The 27,574-nt window shown below is 49.4% G+C and overlaps 1 protein-coding gene across 4 annotated transcripts in view; it reads left to right on the forward strand.

Annotated features, from left to right (window-relative positions):
* Positions 1-27,574, forward strand: part of LOC149352634 (guanine nucleotide exchange factor VAV2-like) — a 197,644-nt gene that overhangs the window by 59,964 nt on the left and 110,106 nt on the right. For all 4 annotated transcript variants that reach the window (XM_089581833.1, XM_089581830.1, XM_089581831.1 and 1 more), the window contains exons 2-3: positions 16,867-16,983; positions 18,200-18,258. In XM_089581833.1, coding sequence (XP_089437959.1) covers positions 16,867-16,983; positions 18,200-18,258 — 176 coding nt within the window. The remainder of the gene's footprint in view (positions 1-16,866; positions 16,984-18,199; positions 18,259-27,574) is intronic.

Here is a 27,574-nt window from a genome sequence, read left to right on the forward strand (position 1 = left end):
ACCTTGCGCACGCAGCGCTCTCGCGTGCGAAAATTGATTGCGCTAACGCGGTGGTAGTGATTAGGGGCATTTAGAATAGTCTGAGGAGCTTATCGGCTACGGCGGTAAGGGGAATAGCAGGGCACCGGTGCGCATGCTTAGGACAGTAGCCCGAGGGGCGTTATTCTTCTACGCCTGCGCACTCGCGCCCCGTTATTCCCCTGTGGCCGATTCTAAAGCTCCATATTAAGCGAAAGTGTGTATAACGGGGCGTGCACCTTCTCTCTGCTCTCAAGCGGGAATCTCTAGGAAAACAGTTAAAGCATTCGGCGCTCTACATTCGTCTACATTTTCGTAGTTTTCAAATGGAAGGGCCGTTGTTCAGTTGTGTAGTCAACACCTTTATTCTTATCCCCATTGATATAAATAACGTGCATATCTCTTGCTTCGCTGTGGAGTGCCGTTTTCTGCAAACGCGCCATCCGGCGACGTTTTCCGTCTGTTTCTACTGAATGCATGTGCATACATACTGTATACAACTTTATACATACTCTATACTGTATATGTTCGGACTCCAGTCACGCGCCGCGGGCTGTATTTTAAGCTGTGCGCGCGTTTCGCTCATTCAGCTATGAAGAGTTGTCGCCGCGGTGTCACCTGCAGCAAACTAATCTCAGCTGCTCGTCGTGCGCGGCTAGTCCTGTTGCGGGCGCTCTCATCGGGTCGGGTATTGTCATCTATGACACGAGTCGCATGACACGGCGTCGTAGAGTTGTGGGAATCGCCTGACTGCCCTCCGTCCGCCCGTGTCGTGGCCCCCTCTCGTGTTGCTTCTCCCCTGCGTGGCTGGGGCTCCTGGCGATGTGTCGGGCATGCGCGGTGCCGCAGCGCCCACCGCGCACGCCGACGCGCGGCCGCATACTGGTGGGGCCATTGTGCCTCCGTCGCACGTGCGGGGGCGAAGGATTGGCGGCGCCCCTGTGCGGGAAGCCTTGTGGCGGCGGCGCTGCGCCCCGGGGGGTTTCTTCGGCGAAGCCGCTCGCGGTGGTACGCAGCTGCCGCGTCTTGCGCTGCAGCTCGGCCCGCGATCGGAGGGGGTAGAGCCCCCCCCCCCCACACACACACACACACACGTTTCCGGTGTGTTAGTAAAGCCTCAGTGTGGTCTAAACCACTACGGAGTTGAACTCCCCGTGAGGAGTAGCCTAACTGGAAAACGAAACCCTTGGCGTTGGAATATTCTAGTGTAACTGAAACTGCGTTGTCCACGCCCGCAGCGCGGCTGGCTCCTTGGAATACGAGTTCTGCTGCTGGGCGCGTGTTCCCGAGTTATGTCTCGGCCGCGCCGACCGCACTTGGTGGAGGTGAATTTTCTAAAACGTCCCGTATTTAGTCTCACATTACGAAGAATTACCCAGCTGATGTCGCTAGCTCAGTGTGCACTTCTACACTACGCGGATTTCCTTGTAAGTCGCGCTGTAGGTTTGGCTCGCGAAATTCTGTTACTTAAAAATTCTCATATTTAAATATTTTTTTTTAACATGTACAGTGTATATAAGATGCCATAGCAAGAAAGCTGTAATGAAGGCAGTGCACAGGGACCGCAGTACGTAGGGAATGTTCAAAGATCAAACATTTAGCATCTTATATGGCATATGTCGCGGTCGCGGCGTTCCTAAGGGAACTTCGCGGTCACACAGTAAATGCTAAATGGTGTGGTTATCTTGAAGCACTCATTTAGCGAATGCACGAGTCGTGTTGGGTTTTGCCAGCGGCTTGGTTTTGCACGAGTGTTCTACCAGCCGAAAATAATGTATATTCGACTAACACACCCACACATAGCTACTCAAGCATGCATGCAGCTGGGAAGCGGTCCATTCGGCACTTTTCTCTGCTCCTTTCGTGCCGCAAGCTTTACTCTGGTGCCACCTTGTGATAATTTGAGTTTAATTATCCAGCCGACGAATAGCGGGCAAGAACTTGGTATTCAGCGATGGAACGCCATCGTCGCGCCCTTCGCTGCGCACATCGGCGGGGGCATGCAGGGCGCGTGCCACTTTTCACATACGGGAGCACTTGGCTGCAAGAGATAGCACGCCCATAACAAACAAATAACATGCTTCGAAGTGTAAATAATACAGCAGAGGCCCATAGTAGAGTTTCCCCTTCAGGTGGTGACGTGAGGGAACACTTGATGATGAAATCGTGTTTTTTGATGGATTGATGGTTCGGACTGGCAAACATTCACATTACTCGATGGCAGGAAAAGAAGGTTAACTATTTATTCACACATAAGTAAACAAGAAGAAACGAGCAAGGAGAAAGCTATTTACAGCATGACTGAGCCGTTGATTGGACGAAATCAGCCCCGGCTTAACACAGAACGTTTAGATTTAAGCCCTCTGTCTCCGCCCTTGGCGGGGACAGCAACCAATAATAAATCAGGCGACACTTCTCACCAAACGATGGTTACGGAAAGGAAAATAAAGCTTCCGTCAGCTAATCAGACTGGGGAAAGGATATCGGCTAACCGAATACTTTGAAAAGGAGGGGTTCCGAGCACGCATACAAACAGCACTGAATTCACTGCATTTCGAACCTCTGCCTTGCTCTACGTTTCCTTATCCGTACACGTGCATACGGGAGACACGCATGCCTCGGGAACAATCACTTTAGGTTCTTTATAAAAAAAAAAAAAAGAAAGCTGTCGTTGAGGGGTCAAGCGCTCAGTGGCAACTCTAGCTTAACCAGGGGCCTCTTCTGAGTACCCAAAGCTCAAACGACCCATTGGCGCCGCATCGCGTATTGATTGGCCACCGTACACCTGCGTCCTCACAATAATCTATGTATATAAGCGGAGCGAATGACTCACACTTCGGGAAACGAGAAGGCTAAAAAATAAAAAAGTCCACTGGCCACAAAATGACGCCTGCAGGCATTCAGACACTGAGCACGGCACAAAGCTGCGTGCTGGAAAGCTATCTGTGGTAGGAAGGCAAGACGGAGACGGAACGAGCGCTCTGGCGGCGGTGCCGCCGGCAGCAATAGAGCAGCCACCCAGCCTCGGGCGTGCGTCCGCGGTTCCGCGAATTTGGTAACCCTTCGACCGGGGACAGGTGCACATCTCGAAGTAGCTACCTCGCGCCGTCCACTCTGTGCTGGGGACTGAATGACGCATCAGAAAGTTCAGCGAACTTCACACCCATCGATTTGTTTCAACAATCGGAAGACGTGCTCCACGAACAAGTCCGCTTTCCCAAGGATCGCGTACTGTGCTGAAGGCTTTCGAAAAGAAAATACGGAAAATTAGTTTTATTTCGGTAAGAATAAAAAAAAAATCTTTTCGTTCAACCGTCGTCCATGATGCGCCCGCAAGCAGCTCAACTGCAATATTCCAGTTCACTAGACCTGAACGCAGCGAACAGCACGCAGCAGGCGATGTGGGGCCAGTATGCTGCTGTGACGTCAGCAACCAGTGGTTACCAGACTAGGAAGCTGTTCGCAGAAGAAACGAAATATATTTGTTTTAAAAATATGTGCCGCACCGTAAAAATTTAAACTTCGGGTAGTTGCAATTTGACGTGTTGCAAATTAAATGCAACTCTAAAGAAAAAGTGAAACAGCACATGTTTACAAAAGCGCGATAAACCTGTTCTGTAATCCCGTTTGCAAGGAAGTGCGCCTCATTAGCCAGTTTAGCTGCGTTTGCACTTCTCGCATTGCTGCGCGCAAAGCCAGGGACGCGGCACGCCAACAGATCCGATGCACATGTGCTCTCATCGTGCAGCGGTTGTAAAGGCACGTGCGGTGCAGGGAAAATGTAAACCTCGTTTTTCGGTCGGGCATCGCCGAACCGCATATTAATGATTCGGCAGCTATTCTGGACGGAGCTGGACGTCGAGAGGGTTACAGTAGATGCATTCCACACGTCGGATACGTTCGATCACAGCTAGTAAGTGTCATCGGTATCTCAAGCGTGCTTGGCCTTGATATGAACCTGGATCTTCTCCGCCTTCGAAATTATGCCTCCTTCTACCAAGCGTTATACTTCTTCACCGGCGGCTGCAGCTACAGCGCTGCTTGCGTGTGGTACGAGTGAAAACTATCTCTCCCTCTCTCTCTTCGCCATAGTCTCCTTGTGCCATCTGTGTGCGCACTCCCCGAATCAAGGAAGCTCGATGGTTTAAATTCACATTACATAGGTGTATTTGCCCAATGGCCGTTTCTCATAACGCCTAGGATACGAGGACGACTCGTCTTGCACAACATGCCCCGGTTCATCTCGAGCCGCGATGGCCCCTGGTCGCTCTCATCACCCACCACCGTCGTCCCTTCTTGCCGCCCGCAGCCGGAGTGGCGGGGGAAGCCCCCATCGGCCGCGGCTGATTGAGCGAGGACCTTCCGAGGGGCGCCTTCCGCTCGTCAGGCGAGCCTTCCTCCAGCGCGCTCCGTCCCGCCTGCCGCGCCCACGGTGACGAAACGAGGCCACGTCGGCGCTCGAGTGGGGCGCGGATGAGCCCCGATGCCGAAGGCCTTTCTTCCGCTTTCAGAACGCGCAGAAACTCGCGTCGCCAAACTCAGAGGCACGTTGCCTGCCTTGTATCGCTCCCTGGTCTTTTTATGGCCCTTGTTCCACCTGCTTTCCCAATTCGCTCCGTAAATTGAATACGACCGTCAGAAACGGGCTGAGTGGACGCTTAGCGAGTATGCGCGATAGAAATGGGGTGTGAAAGCTATTATCTTAGCATCGACCCTTTACCGTCGAGAGCTTTTGAGGCCTACGCGCGGCCGTTCGCTTTGTTCCCTCTCGGGACGCGCAGGTGCGTGTTGGTGCACCTTCGCTCGTGAGCGCTTTGTTCCGCACTCCTTGTGCGCAAACGGAGGCCCTCTCGCCCCCGACGGCGTCGCCGGGAGGGACTGCCATCTCTCTCTCAAAACGCTGCGGAGTCGATTCCGCATATATGTACAGTCGGGGACAAAAGTCTCCGGACCACGTGTTCCTCAAACGAAGCTTATAGCTCTACTATCAGATAGCGGCTGGAGACCGCACTTGTGGAGATGAAAGAACAAAAACTTTTACCTCCACAAGTGTGGTCTCCAGCCGCCGACTAATAGCAGAGCTATCCGCTTAGTTAGAGGAACACGTGGTCCGGATACTTTTGTCCCCGACTGTACACTGACCCGTTAATGCTATCGGGTGAGCTTAAGTGTTTCCTCCAATTTCTGAAGCAGCTTGTGCATTTCTATCGGTTTCGGAAACGATGCATCGGAAAAGTTCTGTACTCGTTCTGTATTTGGAAAAGTCACTGGTTTTGTACTCGATTCTCATCCGCAACCTGTTCTGCCTGCTAGAAAGTTTTTCTGCAAAATGCGGCAGGATGTGGCGTGGCGGTGGCTCCATAGCTTCGCATGTACTTGCAGGAGTGTGGGAATATCGTGAAAAATAGGCAACAGCGCACAGTGAAGTCTACAGAATAGTAGCGTCATTGCCCTTTCTTTGCAGAGAGCAACTCCCTCTCTTCGCTGAGGAACTGGGTGGCATGATTCTGACATGCTCCTTGTCTTCTGATGGTGTTGTGCATATCTGGCCATGCAGGCACTGGATGGTGTCACAAACCTTCATTGGAGCCCCGTGGGCTAGAACTAATTTTGCTGCCCCGATTTTCGACGTTAGCAATAAATTCTGTGAGAGTCCTCGTAGATTTTCGCCTCGGGAAAAACGAATAGGTTGAATCCATGCCATGTCCCCGGCGTCTTTAGGTAGTGCGAGGGTATAGAAAAATCAGCGTTCACATTCACTGAGTATTTTATCCAGGGTGCATCGTATTCAACAACGTGCAACGCTGACTCAACCAGTGCTTACGATTGCATGTCGACACAAGTACTGACTGGTTCGCACTTGTTCAGCTGAGTCCGGACTGAGACGTCTCGAGGGGGTCTGCAAGGGCTCTTTCTGTCGCAGTAGCAGCGTCCGACCGGAGGCGCAAGCGGAGAACTGGTGCACAAAAATGTACAAACGCACGCGCTCTGGGTCGCGTCGGTGCACGTTGAGGAATCCCGGGTGGTCTAAATTAATGTGAAGCCCCCCGCTACGGTTCCTCTTTCTCTCCTGCCTGATTTCATTTGCTGCTTCACACCTTTGCCCGTGGCGTGGATCAGGTGTCTGCCGAGATTGCAGCATTGCTACAACTTTCCTTTCTTAAAAAAAAAAAAAAATGGAATTGTCGACAGTAGTCGGACTGCGTCCACCGCGGCAGTAGTAGCAGCAGTGACCAGTAACCGTGTGTTTGGCATTTTTTGGCCGGAGATGCCCTCCATGGCATCCATCATCATGAGTAGAAGCGTTGGCTGGCTGCCGGACGCTGCCTGGCCGTTCTGTCGTCGTCACGCAGTCGGGAGCTTCTGCCAGGCTCTGGCCCATTCGGGGATGCCGTGCCTCTCCTGACGGCCACGGCGTCGTCGGTGGGCCCTCCGCCGCCGTCCACCCGGCGCCGCATGCCTGCCCGTCGTCCGCGGCATCTCCTCGGTTCTTGTTTTCGGTTTCCCCCGCTCTCGTCCGCTTGCTGCCCTGCAGAGGCGACGCGCGACGCCGTTTGTTGCGCTCTTCCCTCCGCGTCTGAACGCTTTCCCTTGGGTCGCCTCGACCAGCCGCATGTCTCGTTATTGTTGCTGGCGGCGACGGGCGCGGAAACGCGGGCCCCGAAGATTTGTCATTGGCTTCGTCAGCGGATCTCGACGCGCAGGGTGGCGCTAGGCAAGAGGGATTGCAGTTCCGGCCAGTAACTGGCGTGGCATCAGCCAGTAAAGAGCACAGAAAGTTCTCTGCTGTTGTTGACCGCACTCGGAATGGCACGTAGCCACGGTTGGGAATAGGTTCCCACGGTCCGGTGCTCAGTCCCTGAAAAAGAAAATGAGGCGAGGTTTGTGCTTCAGGTACGCGAAATGTCATTGGGGAAACTAAGATGGTGCTGCCGGACCCAGGCCTCCGTGGGTCTTGTTTTCGTGGTGGCGGATAAGCTTTACAAACGAAAACTGAAGTACGACCAAGCTACCAAGTGCAGCTCATAGATATTTTGCTCATTTAACGAAATATGCAGGGTTCACAAATGCGCGAAATATGTTTACGTTTTGTCAGTTAGACCTGAAGCTATACCGAGCCTCTAATGCGCGTTATTTTTTTTTTTGTCATTTTGGTCTTTTTCAAAGCGCCGGTTCTGAATGGCTGTCCACTGGAGCTAAAATTCGCTTCCTATTTACCGAGATTATTAACATCTTATTTAAGCGCTGCAAAAGCAGCCCTCGTTTTGGTGGCGCAGTTTTTCCAGAAAACGTCACGCAGGCAGGCATCAAAAAGTATTGTTTTGTGCACTCCGTTTTTTGCACACTCCGCTCGTGTCAACAGTGATTGCCATTAACAGCGCATACCGTGAAACGAGTTGCTACATGTTTTTTCTCTCTGATGCGGGAGGGCCGCAGTGACAACCGCGCAAACGATTTTAAAAATGTCCAGTGGCCGTGCAAGCGTTGGAACCCGGGTAGTTCCCGGGTCTCGTCTCCGCGGGTACCGTGCCCTCGTCTCCTGGCGCAAGCATGCTGATGTCCAAAGTGCTGTGACCGAGGTGAAGCACTCCTCGAGATTGTTTCTCACCGCCAGGTGGCGCACGCAATCTCGGTAGATTTCTCAATTTAGCTGAAGACGATCCTCCTCTTGTGGCGGGTACTTTTGTCGGGAGATCTGTCTCGAAATGTATATTTTGTGTTTAGCTCTACGAGAAACGCATGGCGACCGCCTCCTTGTGACAGCTCGAAATAATCTGGCTCCGATTCAGATGGTTAGCCGTTCATTTATTCGTCGGTTCGTTTAGTTTATTTTTGTTTTATAACGAGGTGACTGGCAGTTCGTAACTGGGACCGTCACCGGGGTTACGCCTGTCTTCGGGAGGCGGCATTTTATCGGCTTGGGCTTCTTGGGGTAGCAGAGGAGCTGCTCTTGCTTGTTCTTATTTATTTTTCTTCTGGCTAAAGGGGAGAGGGAGGTGCAATTTTGCGGCCCGTCTGCCGTACGACTTTTCAACCCCGACCGGAATACCTCTCCTCGTAAGTGCATTACGTGCGCCGCCCGTGCTACGTGTCGGGTCAATATTATCTCAGATTCCAGTGTCCGTCGGCGCTGCCTGGGAAGCCGAGCTTCGTGTCTCATCGCCGGGATGTACATACTCGCGCACGATCGCTATCCCCCGGCCGCCTAATCATTCCTGTCAATATTTATTTCCAGTTGCGCCATGTCGAGTGAAGGGAGGCTGTGCGGAGATTGAGAGCGCAGCTGCGCACGACCCTCTGCGCCCCGGCAACACGCAGGGACGAATACCAACGCAGAGAGCTTGCATAAAATGCAGAATCCAATCTGTAAGGTCACCAGCCGTCGGCGCCTGATTGGATCCCACGTGCTTCTCATAATTCCCGCGGCGGGAGGCAGTAACTGCCGGCATCGATCGTTTGAAGCTCGCCGCTGAAGTGCTCGTGTGGGACTGCTGGAGCGGTTTTTGCCGATGTGGCTGTCTTTACTTTCTGTAACTCTTGTACTGCGCGTTCTTAGTTTCATTTCTTTAGCGGCACATGTTGCGCTTGTTTTGTTTTTCTCTGTTGTAACAGCAGAATTTAAGGATACTTGTTGCTCGGTGCTGGTCGCATTGTCGTTGGAAAGGGTGGCATGAGAACATACCTGTGTTTTGACGATGAAAACAAAGCGTGCTTGCACATGCATTCTGAACGCTAGAAAATGTTGTTCTTCTCCACCATTGCATTTCTCTTCTCCTTCAGCCTCATCCTATATTAATTGCTGCATAGAATTTGCATACGTGGTAAGGAGTTCTAAGAATTGCTGATGGCCCAGCAATTTCTGTTTTTCCTTTGTATACGCTGGTAGTAATCATTCGTCGTGCCGCTTTCTTATGTGAGCGAATTATTGAAGCGCCTACACAAGGCGATTGCCATATATTACAAAATCCGACTCTGTGTGCGGCATTTCTCACAAATGGCGGAATCTTTTCGATGCCCCGGTCTTTCCATTCAGCTCCCCCTTCCAATACTTTTTTCTCTTTTCCCTATGCGGCCCTTTCCGAGTTGTGCCAAAACAAAGGAACATAATAATGGGAACATCGACTTCAAAGCCCCTTTCGCTGGCTAGCTGCTACGTGACTGGAGGCGCTAGTGCGCGGATCGATCGAGGCGGGCGAGCGCCGAGCTGCGGCCCGCACTCCTCCCTCTGGCCACGTCCTCTCGCTCCGTCCTTATCGGTGTGGTCCTCGCCGAGCCTTCGTTACCGAGGGCACGTTGGCCTGGCTCCGAGCTTGCCTTCCTCATCGCCGGACGCCCGTGTCCCTCCCTTCCGCTTCTCCGACGATTTCTTTGTGGCTCTATAGCTTAGGCGATGTCGCCGCGGTTGCTTGTTGCGACCCCGACCTATGTACGGCAAGGTCGGTAGTGCCCGCATCTGCCCCTGTCTCGGTCAGGGGGACCAGTGGTCCCATCGTCGGCGCGTAATTGGACCTGAGCTGCTGGCTTCCACTGGCCGCCGAGGCTCTTCCCGCTGCCATGAGTTTGCAGCGGAGCGCGGCCGTTCGATGGACCGCGCGCGTGTTCCTGGAGTCGTAGTCGTTTCGTTGCAGGCTTCCCTGCCCTGTGGTCGCCTTTTCACAAAGGAGCAGAGTTGTTGTTTTAAGGGAGCCGTCTTTTTTGACGAAGCGAAGGCTACTGATCCCTTTCTGTAGTACTGTTCTTACTGCGGCCAGTAGGGGCAGTACGGTGGCCTTTGCCCCTAGTGATAATTACCGCCAATTAGTGGTCGGCTTCGATAGTTTCAGAGGTACCGTGTGCCATCTGGTCCTTTTGCCTCGTATTCGCAGAGACTGTTGCGAGCATAAATGACGAGGGATGGCTTACTGCGCCGCCATGGGTGCGCGGCACGCGCACTCGAGACCCTTCAGCAATGTGAGAAAGGTGCATGCATGAGTTGGAGACGTAGTTACAGTTACTTGTATTTGGATGCATTGGGAACCGCATTTATATCACTTAATGCGATGACATTTTTATGCTCAATACCTTATGCTGTAGTGCTTGGTGTTACATGGCTTCTGCCCGACCTTGCTTTGCGTGGAGAACCAAAGATGTTTGTTTTGTTTCTAAAGTCGAACAAGCTAACAGCCAGCAATCCATGTGGTAAACGTTATGGGACGCTGTTCGCATAAATGTATCCCTGCTTGCAGTCAGCCTAATCCCGCCGTCGAGCCGTCGTACGAATTCGTCCGCATGCAAACAAGCCTTTTCCCGTCGCATATAATACCGCGGCTTTGACGACCTCTTCGCAGAACGGAAATAGGGCGCCAGCTTTAGTCTTTTGTCGTTACTTTGAGCAAGTAGAGGGTCGCTTGCTGCGGGCCTCTTTTTTTTTTTTTTCATTGCTCGTCTCCAAAGCCGTCCGCTCCGGCTAAGCCGCATTCTCTTCGGCCTGAGCATTTCTATACATCTGCATTACTTCGCACTTCGAGCGGCAAGCTATGGCTGTGTCGTTCCAAAACGCGGATATGTTCGCGCGTCGGAAGAACGAGAGTCATTCGCATTGCGGCAGCAGTCGCTACTATTCGGGCGACTGCTATTAGCCTATCCGCTTTACAAACATCGGCGTTCCTTTCCTTCTATTTCTTTTTTTCGTCGACGTGTCTGTAGCAGAAGGTCGCCCCAGCCAAACTGAAGATTCGACACGCTTTTCCTACTCTTTGTTCTTTTCCTTTTTCGTCACTTGGTTTTCGCCCGGTGCGCATCGTCAGGGTGTTGTCAGGGTGTCTCGTCAGCTCGTCAGGGTGTCTCGCAAACGAACATCAAACTCTTCGAAGCCATGCAAGCTAAAGCCTTGAGAATCTGCCTCAGCCTTCCCAAGAACGCCTCCACAATCGGTGCTGTAGCAGAGAGCAGACGTCTCTCTGTATCAGTATTGCTAACCCAGGAGCAGCTTCGTGGCCATGTGCGGTGTGTGGCTCATGAAACTAGCCATCCGCTCGCAGCGTACTGCATAAAAGTTTCCGATCTTCTCCCGTCGCAGTTCCAGCGCGCTGTCACGACCTCCTGACCACCTTGGAAGTTTGCTGCATATGGCAAATCAGGACAACACCTGGCATTAAGAGCAAAACCAACACCCCGGACCAGCACTTAAATACTTGAGCACATTTGTGGATGCTACAGTGCGCACTGCCTCATCTACACTGACGGCTCTGTCACGCCCGTCCCATCAGCAGTTGGCGTCTGGATTCCATTAACGCGAACCACAATTTCCGCGGCTAGCTGGCTGCACTGCGAGCAGCTTTTACTTTGAAACAACCCCCAGCAGTGTGGATTATCTTCCTTGACTGTCGCGCCGCACTACAATCGTGAAAGTCGTCGCGCATTCAGGAGCAGCTCGTCGTTGACTTGGGAACAGGCTATACGTGTACACCGAGGCCTGCGAGCTACGTCACCGTGCTGGGCTGCAGTGGTTAAGTGCTCACTGCGGCCTCGCAGGCAGCGATCACTCTGACGGCGCATAGAAAGCGGCGAATGGAGACACCTCCGTGCTCCTGCGCCCCTTTTTACGTAGTGACGGGGCCAGACTTGTGGCCGCTGAATCTTGGCAGACACAGCACTCTCTGTGGTGTGATCCGGAGCGTCAGTACAGACCCCTACTTCGTATCGACCCCACTCGTGACCTTCGCATGCCACTAAATTTAGACAGGCGTTAGCGTAATCGCCTTCACCGAATTCGCTTCGACGTTTCTTGCACAAAGACTTCTTTCATAGAAACTGGTGCATCGAGCAGCCCTCTGTGGCTGACATGCGGTGTTCGCGAAGATCTTGAACACTCGGTCTGCTGCTGCCAGATTTTAATTACTCATCACAGGGCATTGCTAAGTACTTCACGACTCCGCCAGGACGGCGCCCTGTGCCTGGGGCATGTCCGTGGACACTGGAGCGATGCGGTTTCGGCTGTGCGTGGGACAAAAGCCTTGCTAGTTTATCTTAGGGACATGGGTTTGATAGGTGCCCTTTGATGATCCTGCGTCTTTGTGAGTCCGCGAGTGTTGTGTATGCTTGATTTCACTTTTCACCTTTTCTTTTATTCCTTTTTTCCCCTCTTCCTTCACCCTCATCTTCAGTAGCGTGTCAGGTTAACAACCAGGCATACTTCTCCTCTATTCATTAAAATTTACCTCTCCCTCTGCTTAAGTGATTGTTCGATCTTATTGATTTTGCACAACACTACGCTTTTCTTTCAGCCCCTTCCTCTCTTTGTACAGAGCGCATGCAGCTACGACGCCGAGCCATTCAGTGTCTTAATTTTGGGCAGGGGTGGCTGTAAGGCGAAAAATGTAACTTCTGAAGCCGCATTCGACTCATTTTTTTCGACGAAACAAGCTGCGAAGATGTACCCCTCCCTTCCCCTCCTCCATGAGTTGCCCTAAAAATCGGGCTAAAATGGGCAGATTGCGCTTTTTTCTTGAAGTTGCAGATTGTGCATAATCGGCGCCTAGTGCAGACGCTGCGTTTGTGGATCTCGCGTGCTGCATCTTCAGGCCTGTCGCACTGCGGCGGGGGCGCCCACTGTCCTGGCTTGGGCTGCCGCTAGGCAGTGCCCCCTGCGCCAACGTATCGTGAGCGGAGGCCGGAAATCCGGCTTACGTCTCGGCTCGATTCCGTCGACTCGACGGCGACTGTTTTCACTGCTTATCGAGCTCCGCTTTCTTTCCGGGGGCGCTGGGTCGCGTGTGCGCTCGCAGCGCCTCCTCTGCCAGTTCCGCATTTGCAAGTCTGTCGGGTACATGGCAGACGCGCCCTAATCGCATATGGCCAGAGGCTATGCTTTTCTTCCCATTTTTTTTTTCAATTTTTCTCCATAATTATAAAATGCTGTCTCCACTGCGGAGTGCCCGCCGTGTTCGCTCGAATACCTTTTATCTCTGTCGCGCACGCTTTTTAAAAGGCACCGGCAACTGGTAGTTGAGAACTCTAATTTGTTTGGCGCATGTGTTAGTTACGCCGCGAAACATTTGCACGAGGAACTTCGGATCGATGGACTCGCTCATTTCAGGACCGTCTTGATGGGTGCTATGTTAGCAGAGGCGTCCTTCAATAAAACCCAGTTTCGTTCCTCCTCAGCATGTTTTCTTGCGTTCGAGTGTTTCCTCGGCTGCGACAAAACACGAATCAAAGTTAGTTTCTTTTTTTAACTTTAATATCATGGCCTATTACATCAAATATAATGTTATATCCTTTCATTTCGCTTTTATCTAGCACCTTTTAGTCTGTTGCCGGCATCATATTAGGGTAGCGATTCTTTTACCCATTCGTATTTTCCTGCAGTCGGACTCAACTTGAAAACGCAGCGTCAAATGCCCCTCAAAGGAGACCCTCCAGCCAGTGGCATCGACTGACTGTCATGACGTTGCGGTTAATCCCTCCTACAAACCGTCTGCGTTGTCACACTAGCAGGTGCAAGGGGATTAACCCTGATGTCATGAAAATCGGTAGACGCCGTTGGCTGGAGGGGGTCTCCTTTGAAAGGCATTTGCCGTTGCGTTTTTTACCTGTATTCCCTTACCACTTCCAACAACTCGCTGATTATCGTAAACTGTTGGTTCCTTCCTAGACTATCTCACTCGCATAAATTCTTTTTTCCGGTGTTTTCTTCTGAGCGTTTGACACCAGCCATACGCTGCAGTTCCTCCCCTGAATTAAAGTAGTGGGTCAGTGTTGTCAGCGTGTCGGAGATTGCTGAGATGTTCTCCTTATCCCCAGCTCCTCCCATTCCAGCCTGTGAACACCTGTTGTAAACGCGCAGTGAATAGCAGTAGAGAGATTGTCTTCCTGCCTGACACACTTCCCGATTGGCATTTTATCACTTTTCCTGTGGAGGAGTATCGTCGCTGTGCAGACCGTGTAGATATTTTCTAGCAAATTTACATATCCCTCTCCCACACCCTGGCTGCTGCTGATGCTTTCTCGCAATACATAAAGGCTTCATGTCGTGGCTGATTATGTTACGGGCATTTCTGTTTAATCTCTGCTATCGTGGGAATAAAGGGCGTGTTGTCGATCTCCCTGCTAGTTGCGGCCAGTTGTCGTTAGCTAGTTGTCGATATGCTAGTTGCGGTCGTGCGGAGGAATAAACACTGCATGTGTGCTGTAGTACAATCGCCCGGGAATGTCTCTACAACAGTCGCAGAGAACGCAAAATTACTCTCTCGTATTTAAATGTGTAGCCCCGTATTGTCTGTATGCACAGACTAGCGGAGACCTTTCAAGTGGGCTTTCAGTCCCAGGTTTCACCCCTTTTTTTTTGCCTGTTTTCAAGACTAATTTTTTCAATACTGTAGCACTTAGGTTGTCGTCTAGCAAAAAAAATTTCCACCTTCCCTGTCAGGAAATTCCCCGATTTGTCGAGACGTCACGTGATTTTGTGACGTCATCACAACCTGCCCACCGTGGCGTGTGGCAGCTAAATTAATTATCAGTAGAGTGATGTCACGTGACCTTGCGACGTTATCACAACCTTGCCACCATGCCCACAGGTTTGTGAGCCAGCTGCCGCCCGTGGCCCGTGGTAATGAAATTAATTTAATTAAATTCAACGCAGTTCCTACCTGCCCACCGCGGCGCTACGCATGAACCTTGTGGGAGTTCGGGAAGAGCAACCTGGGCCTCAAACACAGCCACCGGTGGTGGCTGCTGGTGGCGCATCGCTTAACCGCTACTCCAGTAGTGGTGTGGCTCACCGCGATCTATGGATGCGATTGAGGTGGTCGCGACATCAACACCATGTGATCACTGCCATATAAGCGCAATGGAACCGGTTGCAATCCTATAGTTTTGTAAGGGAATATCGCACGAACGACGTTACTCGTTGTAGACACCACAGCAGGCAATCTAGATGCAATCGCATTTACTTCTTTTAAGAATGTGGTTAAGAATGTCCCTCAGTTTCTTTCAGCACTCTACGCGTAGACCATGTCTTTCCCTATAGGCATACGGAAAGTAGTGCTTGCTCTCGAAATTATCACTACGGCGTTTTGTCGCTGATCGCTGCGGTGCCGGATTCCGGGGTTTTCCTCGTTCCTTCGCGTTTAATATATGGCTTGAGAAGCATGCGAGTCCCCCTAGCGCGAACAATCGGGAACCAGATTTTTGACGCGAACCGCCGTCGGAGAAGGCTGTCATGACTCGGGAAATTATGCGACGTGATTGCGAGCGACACCGGGCAACAAGCGCGAATCGTGCCGGGGTTCGCGGTGGTTCGGGCGTGAGGTGTGTTGCTCGTCCGTGGCTGCGTTTTTCGCCGCCGCGTTTCCCAGCCGCACACGAGAGGGCCCGCTATCGCGGACGAGCCGCGGCATCATCCGCGGGAGCCTGCGCTGCACGCACACACGTGGCCGAGTGGGGCGGCCTGTGCGACTGTGATCGTTTAGCGCGGCGTCGAAACGTGAAGCACGGTTTTCCTTTGTTCGCTCGCTTGTTTCGCGCGGGTGCAGCCGAGCGGCGCTGAAAATGCGCTGCACGCAGCCGCACCACGCACCGTTGCGCCGGGCCAGCTTGACACCTTTCAGCGCTCGCTTCCCTCGAAGAAGAGCGGGCCGGAGGGGAGGCCCTGTCCTCTTCGCGGCCCTCGTTATTGTCGCTGAACGGAGCCTGCTTTGCTTCTCGCTGTTCTGCTTTTCTCGCCAGTGTCCTGTCCAAACTGCTCAGCAAATTACTGCGCACTCTCTCGAGTATGCGGATCCGTGGGTTGAAGTGCGCTCTCTTGTCTACCAGGGACTCCAGAACTTTTTGACTTAGTTTTTGTTATACATTTAGTTATTCCATGTTTTGTTTATATATTCATTAAATTTTATTTTCGTTTAGATTCTTTCCTATTTTGCCCTGTTCATAAGTGTATTTATAAAACTTATATTTTGGTGGGCAGCTTTATAAAGATGTTTACATGAGGAGCGATCAACTCCTTTACAAAAAGGTTGTGAGAGTCTATTTTGAATTCTGTTAGTCATGCTCATGAACACGGTTCAGTCAGTCAACGACATCTGCTTGGACGTGATTGGTTTAGGTTACTCTAATGAAATGCTTTACGACAGGCTACAACGCGATCTAAGCTCAACCCCACCGTGCTTTACATTGAAATGATGGCCTAGGATTGAAACATTTGTCAGAGATCTGATCTCAGCGCCAGCAGCTGGAGTGCTACCCCCCCCCCCCCCCCTTTTCTCTGGTCTGTTGTCTCCTGTTTTTCGTATTGAAGAGCAGCTTTTAGTTCACCTTGGAGCGGCGTCCATCGTTTTTGCTGAGCTCCTCCTTTATAATGCTCTGGCGCACGCATGCGAGTGTTGCCTGGTATAGTTCTTGGGCTTGAAAGTGAACCCTCCTGTACCTGCCCCTTTTAAAAGGAAAAGGTGAAGGGAGAGGGGGCTCCTGCTGACGCATGCGCACGTTTTAAAGGGGATGATGATAAGTGGTGTATTAAGTGCCCTTAAACTCTCCCTTTCTACTCCTTTTATATGAGTGGTCTCCAAGGTGTTACAATGAAAGACAATGCTGTGGATGTCAGAGGTGGAGATCTGGACGTAGATAACCACTTGGCCTACCTATCCTGTGCGTACCCTTACCACTTGGTGCAGCACAGGTGTAAAAGCCCCTCTTGCTTCAAGGAAAGAAGCTCCGCAATGCCCTATACTGCATCGAACAGATGGGGTAAATGATTTCTGAAAAGGATTGACCCAAATGCACATACTGCTTCTTAGCTGGTAGACTGAGCCACTCTTTACATGAGTTTCGCAGCATTATCGTAACCATGCACTTTTTTCTCTCATGCAGTTTCTTTGCCTGAAGAACATCAGGACGTTTCTGCAGACCTGCAAGAATGTCTTCAACCTCAACAACAGTGACCTTTTCGAGCCAAACATGCTCTTTGAGTATGGGGACTTCAGAAAGGTTAGTAGAATGTGTCATTCCTGGTGGTTGGGGTGAATTGTGTGGTTGCTGTCTTGAGTAAGCTTCACTGTTACAGTTGATTTGCCTGTGGGTTTTTGCTTTTTGCTTTTGTCTGAACGGTTGAAAGCTCTTACAGGCATATTACTTATTTATTTATTTATTACCTCAAAGGCCCCGGTTGTGGGGCATTTTTGGGGCTGTGGGGCTGTTTGGGGCTGTGGGGCTGTTTGGGGCTGTTTTTGTAGTACTTTCTGCATTCGACACTTTGCAAGAGCTGATGCAATATGCATATTTGGCCTTAGTTATTGCTGCTACATAGACAAAAATACGGCAGAATTACAACTCTCGTGGTTACATGGCTACTTTAACTCTTGTGAAAAATATTGGTCAAAGGAAATTACTAATGAAATATGACAAAGGATAAGGTAGAGATCAGTTTCATGCTTCTTGGTTGTAAATTGGAAGTTCTGGCTCCACCTCCAGCATCCACCTGCAGCATGGTTTGCTGCAAGCAAAAGGCAGTGCAAGAGAATGAAAAAAAAAAAAAGTCTGTGGAGTGTGTCGAAGTGAGCTTGTGTTTGCAAGCTATTCTTGATTTTTTTTCAGCCCTTTGAATTCTTTGTATGGGCTTGGGATCGAGCTTTTAATAAATGAAACTTATCTATAGCTCTTCTGCTAAGTGTTTAATGCTTGCTTCAAGCTGGCTTGAATAAATGGGCATCTGCTTCTAGCTGTTCATGATTACCTGCTACTGCTCACAGAGACCTCTTAGAAGGGGTAGCTAAAGTAAATCATGCACCTGTGGAGTGCCTGAACATGTTCAATGCTGCTAATTTTCAAAACTTATTAACGAAAAATTATTGGTTGGAAATGGCCAGAACATTCTCTCATGCAAAGGGTAAAATTATTTTTCGTTACTGCTGTATATTTTAGACAATCGATAACAAGGCAGAATCGTACCTGGGCTGTATTTGCTTACCTTCGAGCCATTCTGGGCATGCAGTTTTAAGTTAAGTGGTGTCTTCCTCCTGAAAAACACCAGGTGCAGCTAAATTACCTATTGATAGCATTAAGTTGGCAACGCTTCAGGAGCTTCAGGACAAAGAAGCAAGGCCATTTTGTTATGGTATTCATTTTTCAGTATCCGCCTGCTTCATTGAGTGTCTGGCATTAGTTTAGCATTGGTACGACTGATTGTTTTTGGCTCTCGGCACAGGTACTACACACATTGGCGGTGCTGTCGAGATCTCCGAAGGCAGAAGAATCTGGTGTCAGGTGAGTCTTCACTATGGGTGAACATACTTTCCATCAGGTGGCAGCACCAAATGTGCATCATGATTCAAATAAAGCAGCAGGAATAGATGCAAGCACAAGTTAAAGAAGGTATACTGGATCACTGCTAGAAAACATCTGCTCTTTACTTGAATGTATTAACCTCAGTAAGCCAAGCAGTGCATGCACAGACAGCAAAGACATAAAAAGGAAACAATGTCTTAGCTCAAAATGCCAGTGTTAGCCCATAAAAAAAATGGAGCAGTAATAATACACTCGGCATGTGGGAGAAAACTCCTTTTTATTCAGCGATAATGATGCACTGAAACAACCACTGTCATGTTTTCATAATTGTATATGCTTTAATAGTCTTTCTAGAAAACAGTAACAACTCAACAAAAACTTAATACTGTTGAGTAGACTCTATTATAACAATGCCTTGAGCCATCGGCTGTAGATACAGTGTAGCTATAAAACCACCTTTTAGTTGTCATAATATGGTACATGTGTCTTTGTTATGTGGAATATACTTGAAAAACAATTAGCTTATATGCACGTTTGGACATCATTATTATTTCAGCAGTGACTAATATTGCTTTTATACAGGCACCCTCAAAGTTTGTTGACTGGTATCGTCATTGAACTTGATGACCTCACTAAAATCAACTTATGTTCCATACAACAATAATTGAGATTGCCTGTTGTTTTTGACATTTTTGCTAATATCCTGGCCTGCTTTAAAGTTTTGTATGCATGTAACCAAGCTGGCTGATCAAAGGTTGTCTGCTCAGTAGTTTGCTAAAACTGATGGTATGGAAGTAATTTAAAGCACAAATGGAGGCAACAGCATGGTAATGCTGAAATTGTGAAGTCTGGGGGCTATATGTAGTACCCAGGTTTCACTTGGTTCCAAACAAGTGAATTAGTGCTAGAAATTGCACAGATACCTGTGATAGTGCTCTTCTCACGAGGAATGCAAAACTACGTGGTCGTTTTATTGTACTGTACAGGATTATTCTAGTTAACCAAACCAATTTTCATTTGCTGTTACGGTGTCACTTAGAAGTGCTAGATACATGGACACTGATTTGTGCTAGGTACCATTTACAATTGAGTGTGAAAATGTATGTGTTTCATACAGAAACTCGACACCTGGAACGTTGAGTTTGAAAAGCGAGTACTGGGCGCCTTTATGAGAAATTTTTTGACAATTGTACAGTTACTGTGCAGCAAGTATAGGGAACATTTTTTATTAGCTTTAAAGGTGCCAGGACCCTACTGCATGGATTTTGGAGGGGTTCAAACCTCCCTACCCTGGTTATTTATGATGTGCCGCAACAGAATTGGTGTCTGCATTTGAATTTTTTGGGGGGGGAGAGGGGGGGGGGCAGGGGGAGCACAAGTCAAAGCTTCATTGTCGTTTATCGAGTGAGACATCTGAATAAACTTTTTGGCTAGAGGGCAGCAGGTATCAATGCCCAGACCAACTTTGAATAAGCTGCAAGTGTTCGGTGTGCAAAGTGCACATTGTTTACAAAAGGGGGATCCTGTTTTAAATCGGAAATGGGTGTAAAAGTTTAACAGGGCTTCATATTCCAATTTTTTAAGTCACTTGCGGGGGTATAATCTGGCATGCATCTGGAAGAAACAGTCCGGCACGGTTTGGTGGGTGAATTGCAGAAAATACCGCGGACATGCTCCCTCAAGCGCTTGTGGCTAGGTCTCTGATGTCAAAGCAACAAGAGAAGTTTCGAAGACATGCGGAAATCTGACTGTTACCGTCATATAGCCGTATCTACACCGCGTTGCCGCCACAATCCGCGCGTTGCGGAGCCCGTAGCACGCCTCGAAAACCAGCCTAAAGCGCTCGCTTTTGCCTGGCTCTAACCCGCAGCGATGACATTGCGGAAGTACTAGCAGTAAGGCTGGCTGACATGTCCTGGGTATTAGTTAAAGGGCTGCTAATTAAGGCTTTTGGAGCGCGCCCGTGCCGTCCGATGCAGGCGCCTGAACCGCTGTGTGGGAAAAACCTTGACCCGTCTTTCTTCTCCCATTGCTGGGGCTTCCAGTCGTGGGCCAGCTTAATTCATCTCCGCGCACCGTCGCGGACCATTTTAGCCACTTTACGTAATAGTTGCTTGGTGATGGAAGGGCGGGATGTTGTACTTGGGTGCTGTTTTTTTTTTTTTTTGAAGCGAAAAGCTTCACTACCCGCACCACAACTGCGCTTCGCGTGAGCCGTCGGAGCCAAGATTTACCACAGCTGCGCATGCGCGAAACCGAGTGACGTCACACGCAGCACAAATAAAAATAAATAAAAGACAAACAGTGCGCCAGGAAACTCTCCTATCTCGGTGGACACCCGAACCGCGCCCTAAGGGAAGGAAAATGAAAAATTTGGTTTTAAGGAAAGGAAACGACGCCTGTCTCTCTCATATCTCGGTGGATACCCGAACCGCGCCGTAAGGGCTTAAGGAAAATGAAATGAAATTAAAATTGGTTTTAAGGAAAGGAAATGCCTGTCTCTCATATCTTGGTGTACACCCGAAAGGAATGGACACCACAGTACTAGACATGTACTGTGGTGTCCATTCCTTTCGGGTGTACACCAAGATATGAGAGACAGGCATTTCCTTTCCTTAAAACCAATTTTAATTTCATTTCATTTTCCTTAAGCCCTTACGGCGCGGTTCGGGTATCCACCGAGATATGAGAGAGACAGGCGTCGTTTCCTTTCCTTAAAACCAAGTTTTTCATTTTCCTTCCCTTAGGGCGCGGTTCGGGTGTCCACCGAGATAGGAGAGTTTCCTGGCGCACTGTTTGTCTTTTATTTATTTTTATTTGTGCTGCGTGTGACGTCACTCGGTTTCGCGCATGCGCAGCTGTGGTAAATCTTGGCTCCGACGGCTCACGCGAAGCGCAGTTGTGGTGCGGGTAGTGAAGCTTTTCGCTTCAAAAAAAAAAAAAAACAGCGCCCAAGTACAACGTCCCGCCCTTCCATCACCAAGCAACTATTACGTAAAGTGGCTAAAACGGTCCGCGACGGTGCGCACCGTATTCACTACACGCGCGTCTCCTCTTCCGCCTCCGTACAGGCAGTGTGTGAACGACCGTACGCCTCCACCGTTATTTATTTATTTATTTACAAAATACTGCTTACACTGAGTCCAAGCAGGGGGGGGGCGAACAAAGTCAATCAAGAGACAAAAAAAACGCAACATTTCAAAAAAGAACAACACAATATAGAAAAAATAATTGGTTAAAACTCTTGGGATAATGGTTTAACTAGCTCATTCCAATCTGTTATTGTGCGTGGAAAAAACGAAAACTTGTGTCTGTTCTAGCGAATATAGGGGTTAGAGAACTGGGATGGTGTTGACGAGTTTGTCTGGTTGGTGCCGGCGTTAAGTATGATGAGGGATCCAAACCAAGTTTGTTATGTAATAAAAGAGAAATAAATTCTAACCTAAGCTTTCTTCGCCGATGTTCAAGGAGTTCAATTTTATTAATCTCCATTAAAGTGGTGGGGGAGTCAAACCTTGCATATTTATTAAAGATAAACCTGACAGCTCTTCTCTGTATTCTCTCCAGATTTTTTACGTTAGATTTAGTATACGGGTCCCACACTATGCATGCATATTCGAGTTTAGGTCTAATTATTGAAGAATAACAAAGTAGCTTAATTTTAGAAGGAGCATTTTTTAGTTTATGTCTTAAGCAGCACAATTTCCTAAATGCCGCAGAGCAGATATTGTTTACGTGCAAGTTCCACGATAGATTGCTACTTATTGTTACTCCTAGGTATTTGTAGTTGGTGGTGCTCTCAGTGCATTGTGCGCCAACTGCGACAGCCATGACGTCAAACCAAGCACAACTGCAGCTTTTCGCTTGTATATCCAGGCTTAACCAGAGCTAAGCCACTGCCTGATTTTTTCTTTCTCGCAGAGCTCCGTATGTGCATTATGTTTAGCCAGTTTTTCTTGTAGTTTTCAGTTCCCTTTATGGTTTCTTGACCTTTGTCTTCTCGATTTTATTGGTCCATCGTGTTTTTTCCCTGCTGTTATCAGTCGTGGGCTGACCTCACGCACATTTGCTCTGGATAGACTAAGCCAGCACTGCTCCTAATCATTGCTCTAAAAAAAGATAGCCTAGCCGAGTAGGCTATTGTAAAGGCATTTATAATTGATATGCTCCTTCGTATCACTTTGCCGCTCTGTGGATCAGTTTGCGAAGCGGGAGATGAAAGAGGCTAGTACGGAGGGCTGACCGCCTCCTCACTTGCGCGCTCTTTCGAGGCACTGGCGGTCATCCGGAGTTTGCGCAGGTTGAGTAGGCATCTGCCTATTTTTGTTTTTATTAGTGCGTGCGACGGTGTCGTCTTTGGTTCGAAAACAAACCTTGCGGGGAAGAAAATGGCCGATTAGCCTTTCGCCTCGCGTCACAGGGAATTGGCGGGTTAGCCGCGTCCGTCGTAGGCTCTACACCCGTGAAAAATGCCATTCTCAGCCGTTTCGTCTACTCAATAGTGAAAGGCCACGCGGCGCGCAAGAATAGCTCGCAGAGGGCACACTCCTAGGGACCCCCGCGGAGCCGACGCCGGTGCGTAACCAGTCCGCTCGGGCCCTCGCGCTGTCCCGCGGAAGCACGCCTCCCTCTATTCGGTCGAGCTCCGTCACTTGGCCACGCATTCAGGCCCACGTGCCTGGCGACGCTTGCGCATGTAGTGCCTGGGATCAGCCTTCAGCTGCATCTGTGCCCTCCGACCTGATGGCCGGGCAGTCGGATTCGTTCAGCTGTGATCCGCCAGTTATCCGGTCCCGCATCGCTGCACGCTTCTGAAGAAGCCGTGAAACTATGCCGGGCAAAGCGCGCGGTAGCCAGAGCTGCTCCGGGCCCTGAGCCGCTGTCTCTGTCCGGTCGGCGCGCATGGAGTGTGCCGGTGGTGACGTGAGCCCCTCTCGTCAGGCGCCATGCATCGCTACTCTGCGGATTGCGCCGACCTAGTTGGCGCCATGGCGCCCGTCATGTGCGAGTTGGCGGTGCGAATAAGGTAAACGCGATTTCTTTTTTTTTTTTTTTTGGGGGGGGGGGGGGAATTTCGCCGCCATGTTGCCATGCGGAGACGTGCGGGTTACTGCGGTCACGCGTTCTTCAGCGTCCTAGCAATAGTGCAGATTATTTCTTCATTTTTTCGCGAGTTAAGGAACAATAACTGTACTTCGCACTAAAGGGCAGTAGTGCCATTGGCTCCCTCTTCGGTTTTGTTGTCATTTCCATTGGTCTTGTGCCAGCGGTTGTTCTCTTTCTCAGATCCTAAATTCTCATACTTCTGCTGTGAGCGACGTCACTTTGCGAGCTGTGGTGTTTTTTTTTTTGTTGTTGTTGTTGTTGTCTCGTGGTTTGCAAACCATGGATCTGAACGCTCTTTGATTTTGTGTCTCGAAAACCAAATTTAGTTTGGCATGAGAGCTTGGGTGCTAAGCTTCATTTTGACTTCATTTAAGCTTGAACATTGACATGAAATCAGAGTAGCAGTTTCCTAGGGACGAGCAAAGGGGAAAGGATGGTGGGAGGGGCTGTGCTGAGTGCTGTATTGCCGAAGCATAAAATTCGCCTATGCTTCGAAACCAAACCGCACTCGCGGGAAAAGTGTGCCCATTGTCAATCTCATCTTCGATTCACTCTGCGCATATCCGAACTGCGATATTTCTTGCTTAACAGTTCACCAGCGCAGTTTTCAAACCTTAGCCTTCATAGTTTTGATGTCTTTTCGCCTTTAGTCAGCCTGGTGCTATACACCCCCCAAAATAAATAATTCATGCAGTCATTCATTCATCTAATCTCTGAAATTAGAGCTCAGTCATGCGCATTCGACGCCGTGTGTAGCAAACGGGGTATTGACCGAGGCTGGGGACTATGGTGGCTTTTCTTTTATCTTCTCCTTTGAGGCGGAATGCGTTTTCGGGGATCGTCAGTGACCCCGAGGGTCTGGAAACGCTTTCTTCGAATGAATTTGGAATGTACGAAGGATAACAGACAGACTACTGCACTCTCGTTGTGTAAGGAATCCGAAGAAAAAACGCAAAAGAAGGTTTCATGCTCCGAATGTTGTGCGCTTAAAGCCGATGCCTTGTAACAAAGCTCGGCTCTTGTGCTTCGTGTGGTTCTCCTGTAATCTTCCTTCGCAGAGGGTGCCGCGCGCACAGCTTGGTTTCTGCGTCGTGTTAAGCATTTCCAGGGGCAGCAGACATTATTGAATGAGATGAGAATGGCTGCTTTCCTTTCCAAAGAAAATATTGTTATACGCCCGCCTACACCGAGACATTTCCCCAACAAACGTGGCATTATCACTCCTCGGGATGGAATTTTGAATCCACGTTCAGCTTTCTCTAATGCCAGCACTCGTCAGCACGCACAGACTGTCGTGAAAGCATTTTGGAAGTCTTACTTTGGTAGCCGAATATACTCGCTTGTTTCGATACATTTCAACGGGTGGTTCCAAAACCTGTTCTGAATAGTAGAGGAAGGAACCTGGAATTCATTTTTACTCCGAGTGCAGTAACACTCGTGTGTTGTCTTGCCTTGAAAGCGTTCCAGTCTGCGATTACCGCGATTTCTCGTCTTCATTTGCATCGAAGCTGATGTCCTGATGAGCAGGTCCATCGTGCGCTGCACTACTGGCGGAACTTTTGGCGAATGGAGTTGACGAGAGGAAACACGCAGAGTACAGACGCCGGACTTCCAGCTGGCACTTATGTGTATTTAAGTTGGTCAGAAGTGTATGGTCGGGCACTTACGTCGCCTGTGGAGCTGTCAAGGTCCTCAGGGGCGAGGATAAGACTCCTTGCAGTCCAGAGGTTCCCAGCTTAGGGGGTGCAGCACATGCCCCACTACACAACTCACATGCAGACCATGTGACCTGTGAACTTGCGGCCAACGCTGTGCCTATATCTGTCAAAGAAGAGGTAGCTGAATTGTGGAAAATGATAAAGCAAAAAAAAAAGGGGGGGGGGGGCACCTCGCACGGGGGATAAGTGGCGGAAGTCATTTCCGTATCTTTTTTACTCGGGCTTGGTTGCTAAGCCTAAAGCTGTGACTCCGCAGACATTTGGCAGGCGTACGCGTATGTCGGTACCGGTGGACGAATGCGCGTGGCACGAGACCCGAGCAGTCGCGAGCGCCAGGATCTGTACCTGTCAGAGATATCTGCGCACGCGCCGGAAGCCTCGCGCCGACGTACACCAATCGGAGGGCGCGGCTTACGCGCTTTCCGGAACGAGTGTCCGAGCCCTCTTTTCACGGCGTGAGCACGGGAGCGAGCCAGCACGAGGCACGTATGGATATGCATGCCCCATTCGACGCCAAGCGCAGGCGCGCAGAGCGTACGTCTCCCAGTATAGTCAGGGTCACTGCACCACGTCACGGGCTCAGGGACGTTGTTCGTCCTTGTTTCCAGCCTCCCGTTCTTGCTTATTCTGAGCTGAGATCCACCCGTAAACAAAATGCAACGCCAATATATATATATATATATATATATATATATATATATATATATATATATATATACTATACAGGGTGTCCCAGCTAACTTGGACCAAGATATATAAGAAAACTAAGCTTTCTTCAGAACTGAAATCGCATGGATGTTATTAGGGTTTACCTAAAGTTACACTATCATTTTCTCGGTCCTCCTATATGAATAATTTTTCGAGATAAAAAATAACTTTTTAAATATAGCTTGGAGCGTTCAGGCGTCAATAGGAAAGTTGTGGAGCTCCACAAGTATTGTCCAACCCAGGCACTTTCAATGAGATAGACTTAGCGTGGCCGTTTTTATTCGGGAAAAACGAAAGCCCGCGGAGTTTAAAAAATACCACGTGACAGCGCGCTCCGTGCGCCCGAATGCGCCACGATTACAGCGCTCTCATCCGTGCTTTGTAACAACCATCACCCGCATCGCGCATTTCGTGCTGCCCAAGACAGGGCTTCGCGTTGTGCTTGGTTCCAAGATAAGCGTCAGTGGGTACGGGCGGCAGTTGAAAGAAAGCACGGCTCCCGTTTCGGCGGCGATAATTGCGCTGTCACGTTAGCAGAATGCATGCGGAGGAACGATGACAATCTCATGAGTTTGAATTCGGGAGCAAGATCCCAACAAGCAAAGACGCATATAACAAGCCTGATAACGTCGTGTGAATTACGCTGAAGAACAGTAGCCGCGCTTTCTTTCAATTGCCTTCCGAACCAACTGGCGCTTATCTTGGAACCGAGCGCAACGTCAAGCCCTGTCTTGGGCAGCACGAAATGCGCGATGCGGGTGATGGTTGTTACAAAGCACGGATGAGAGCGCTGTAATCGTGGCGCATTCGGGCGCACGGAGCGCGCTGTCACGTGGTATTTTTTAAAACTCCGCGGGCTTCCGTTTTTCCCGAATAAAAACGGCCATGCTAAGTCTATCTCGTTTGAAGCACCTGGGTTGGGCAATATTTGTGGAGCTCGACAACTTCCAAAATTAGTGTAACTTTAGGTAAACCCTAACAACATCCATGCGATTTCAGTTCTGAAGAACGCTTATTTTTTTCACAAATCTTGGTCCAAGTTAGCTGGGACACCCTGTATATATATATATATATAGCCACAGAAAGCAAGGAACACTGGGGATTTTAATTTTACATTTATTTTGTGGTGTTGATCACTGGAGAATATTACTGAATATAGCATATTCAGTAATATTCTCCATTGATCCTCACCAGAAAATAAATATGAATGAAATCCCCAGTGTTCCTTGCTTTCTGTGGCTGTTGGCTTCTCTTAATATGTAAAAAGAGCCCCTCATTCCCCTTCCCTTATATATATATATATATATATATATATATATATATATATATATATATATATATATATATATATATATATATATATATATATATATACAAAAAGACGAAGTGCCCTAGCCCCGTAAGACCAACTGAGGGTTGTTGCCAGCCGCGTGTCCTAGTCTGCAGTATTTTTTATTATTCAAGCGTAATTAATTAGCAGAGACTAATTAGCTAACTTTTTAATTATTGCCTTCAGGAATAAGGTGAGAATGCATGTATTGTAGATCCCATAGAAAAATAACCGGCTGCTGTGTTTGCAACGAAGTACCACTGATACAGCGCGCGAAATACAAAAAGAACCACGTGATAGGGAAGCAGTTTCAGCGCTCCCAAACGACCGGTCAAGCAACGATATTCGTTTACATTTGAAACGCTGTCCCGATTCGGCGTTTTGCGATGGTTGCGAGATATACGCCAGCACCTCTCGCTTGGGCGACGGCTTC

Source organism: Amblyomma mixtum, chromosome 3, assembly GCF_055824585.1.
Source record: "Amblyomma mixtum isolate Tamu chromosome 3, ASM5582458v1, whole genome shotgun sequence".
NCBI lineage: Eukaryota > Metazoa > Arthropoda > Arachnida > Ixodida > Ixodidae > Amblyomma > Amblyomma mixtum.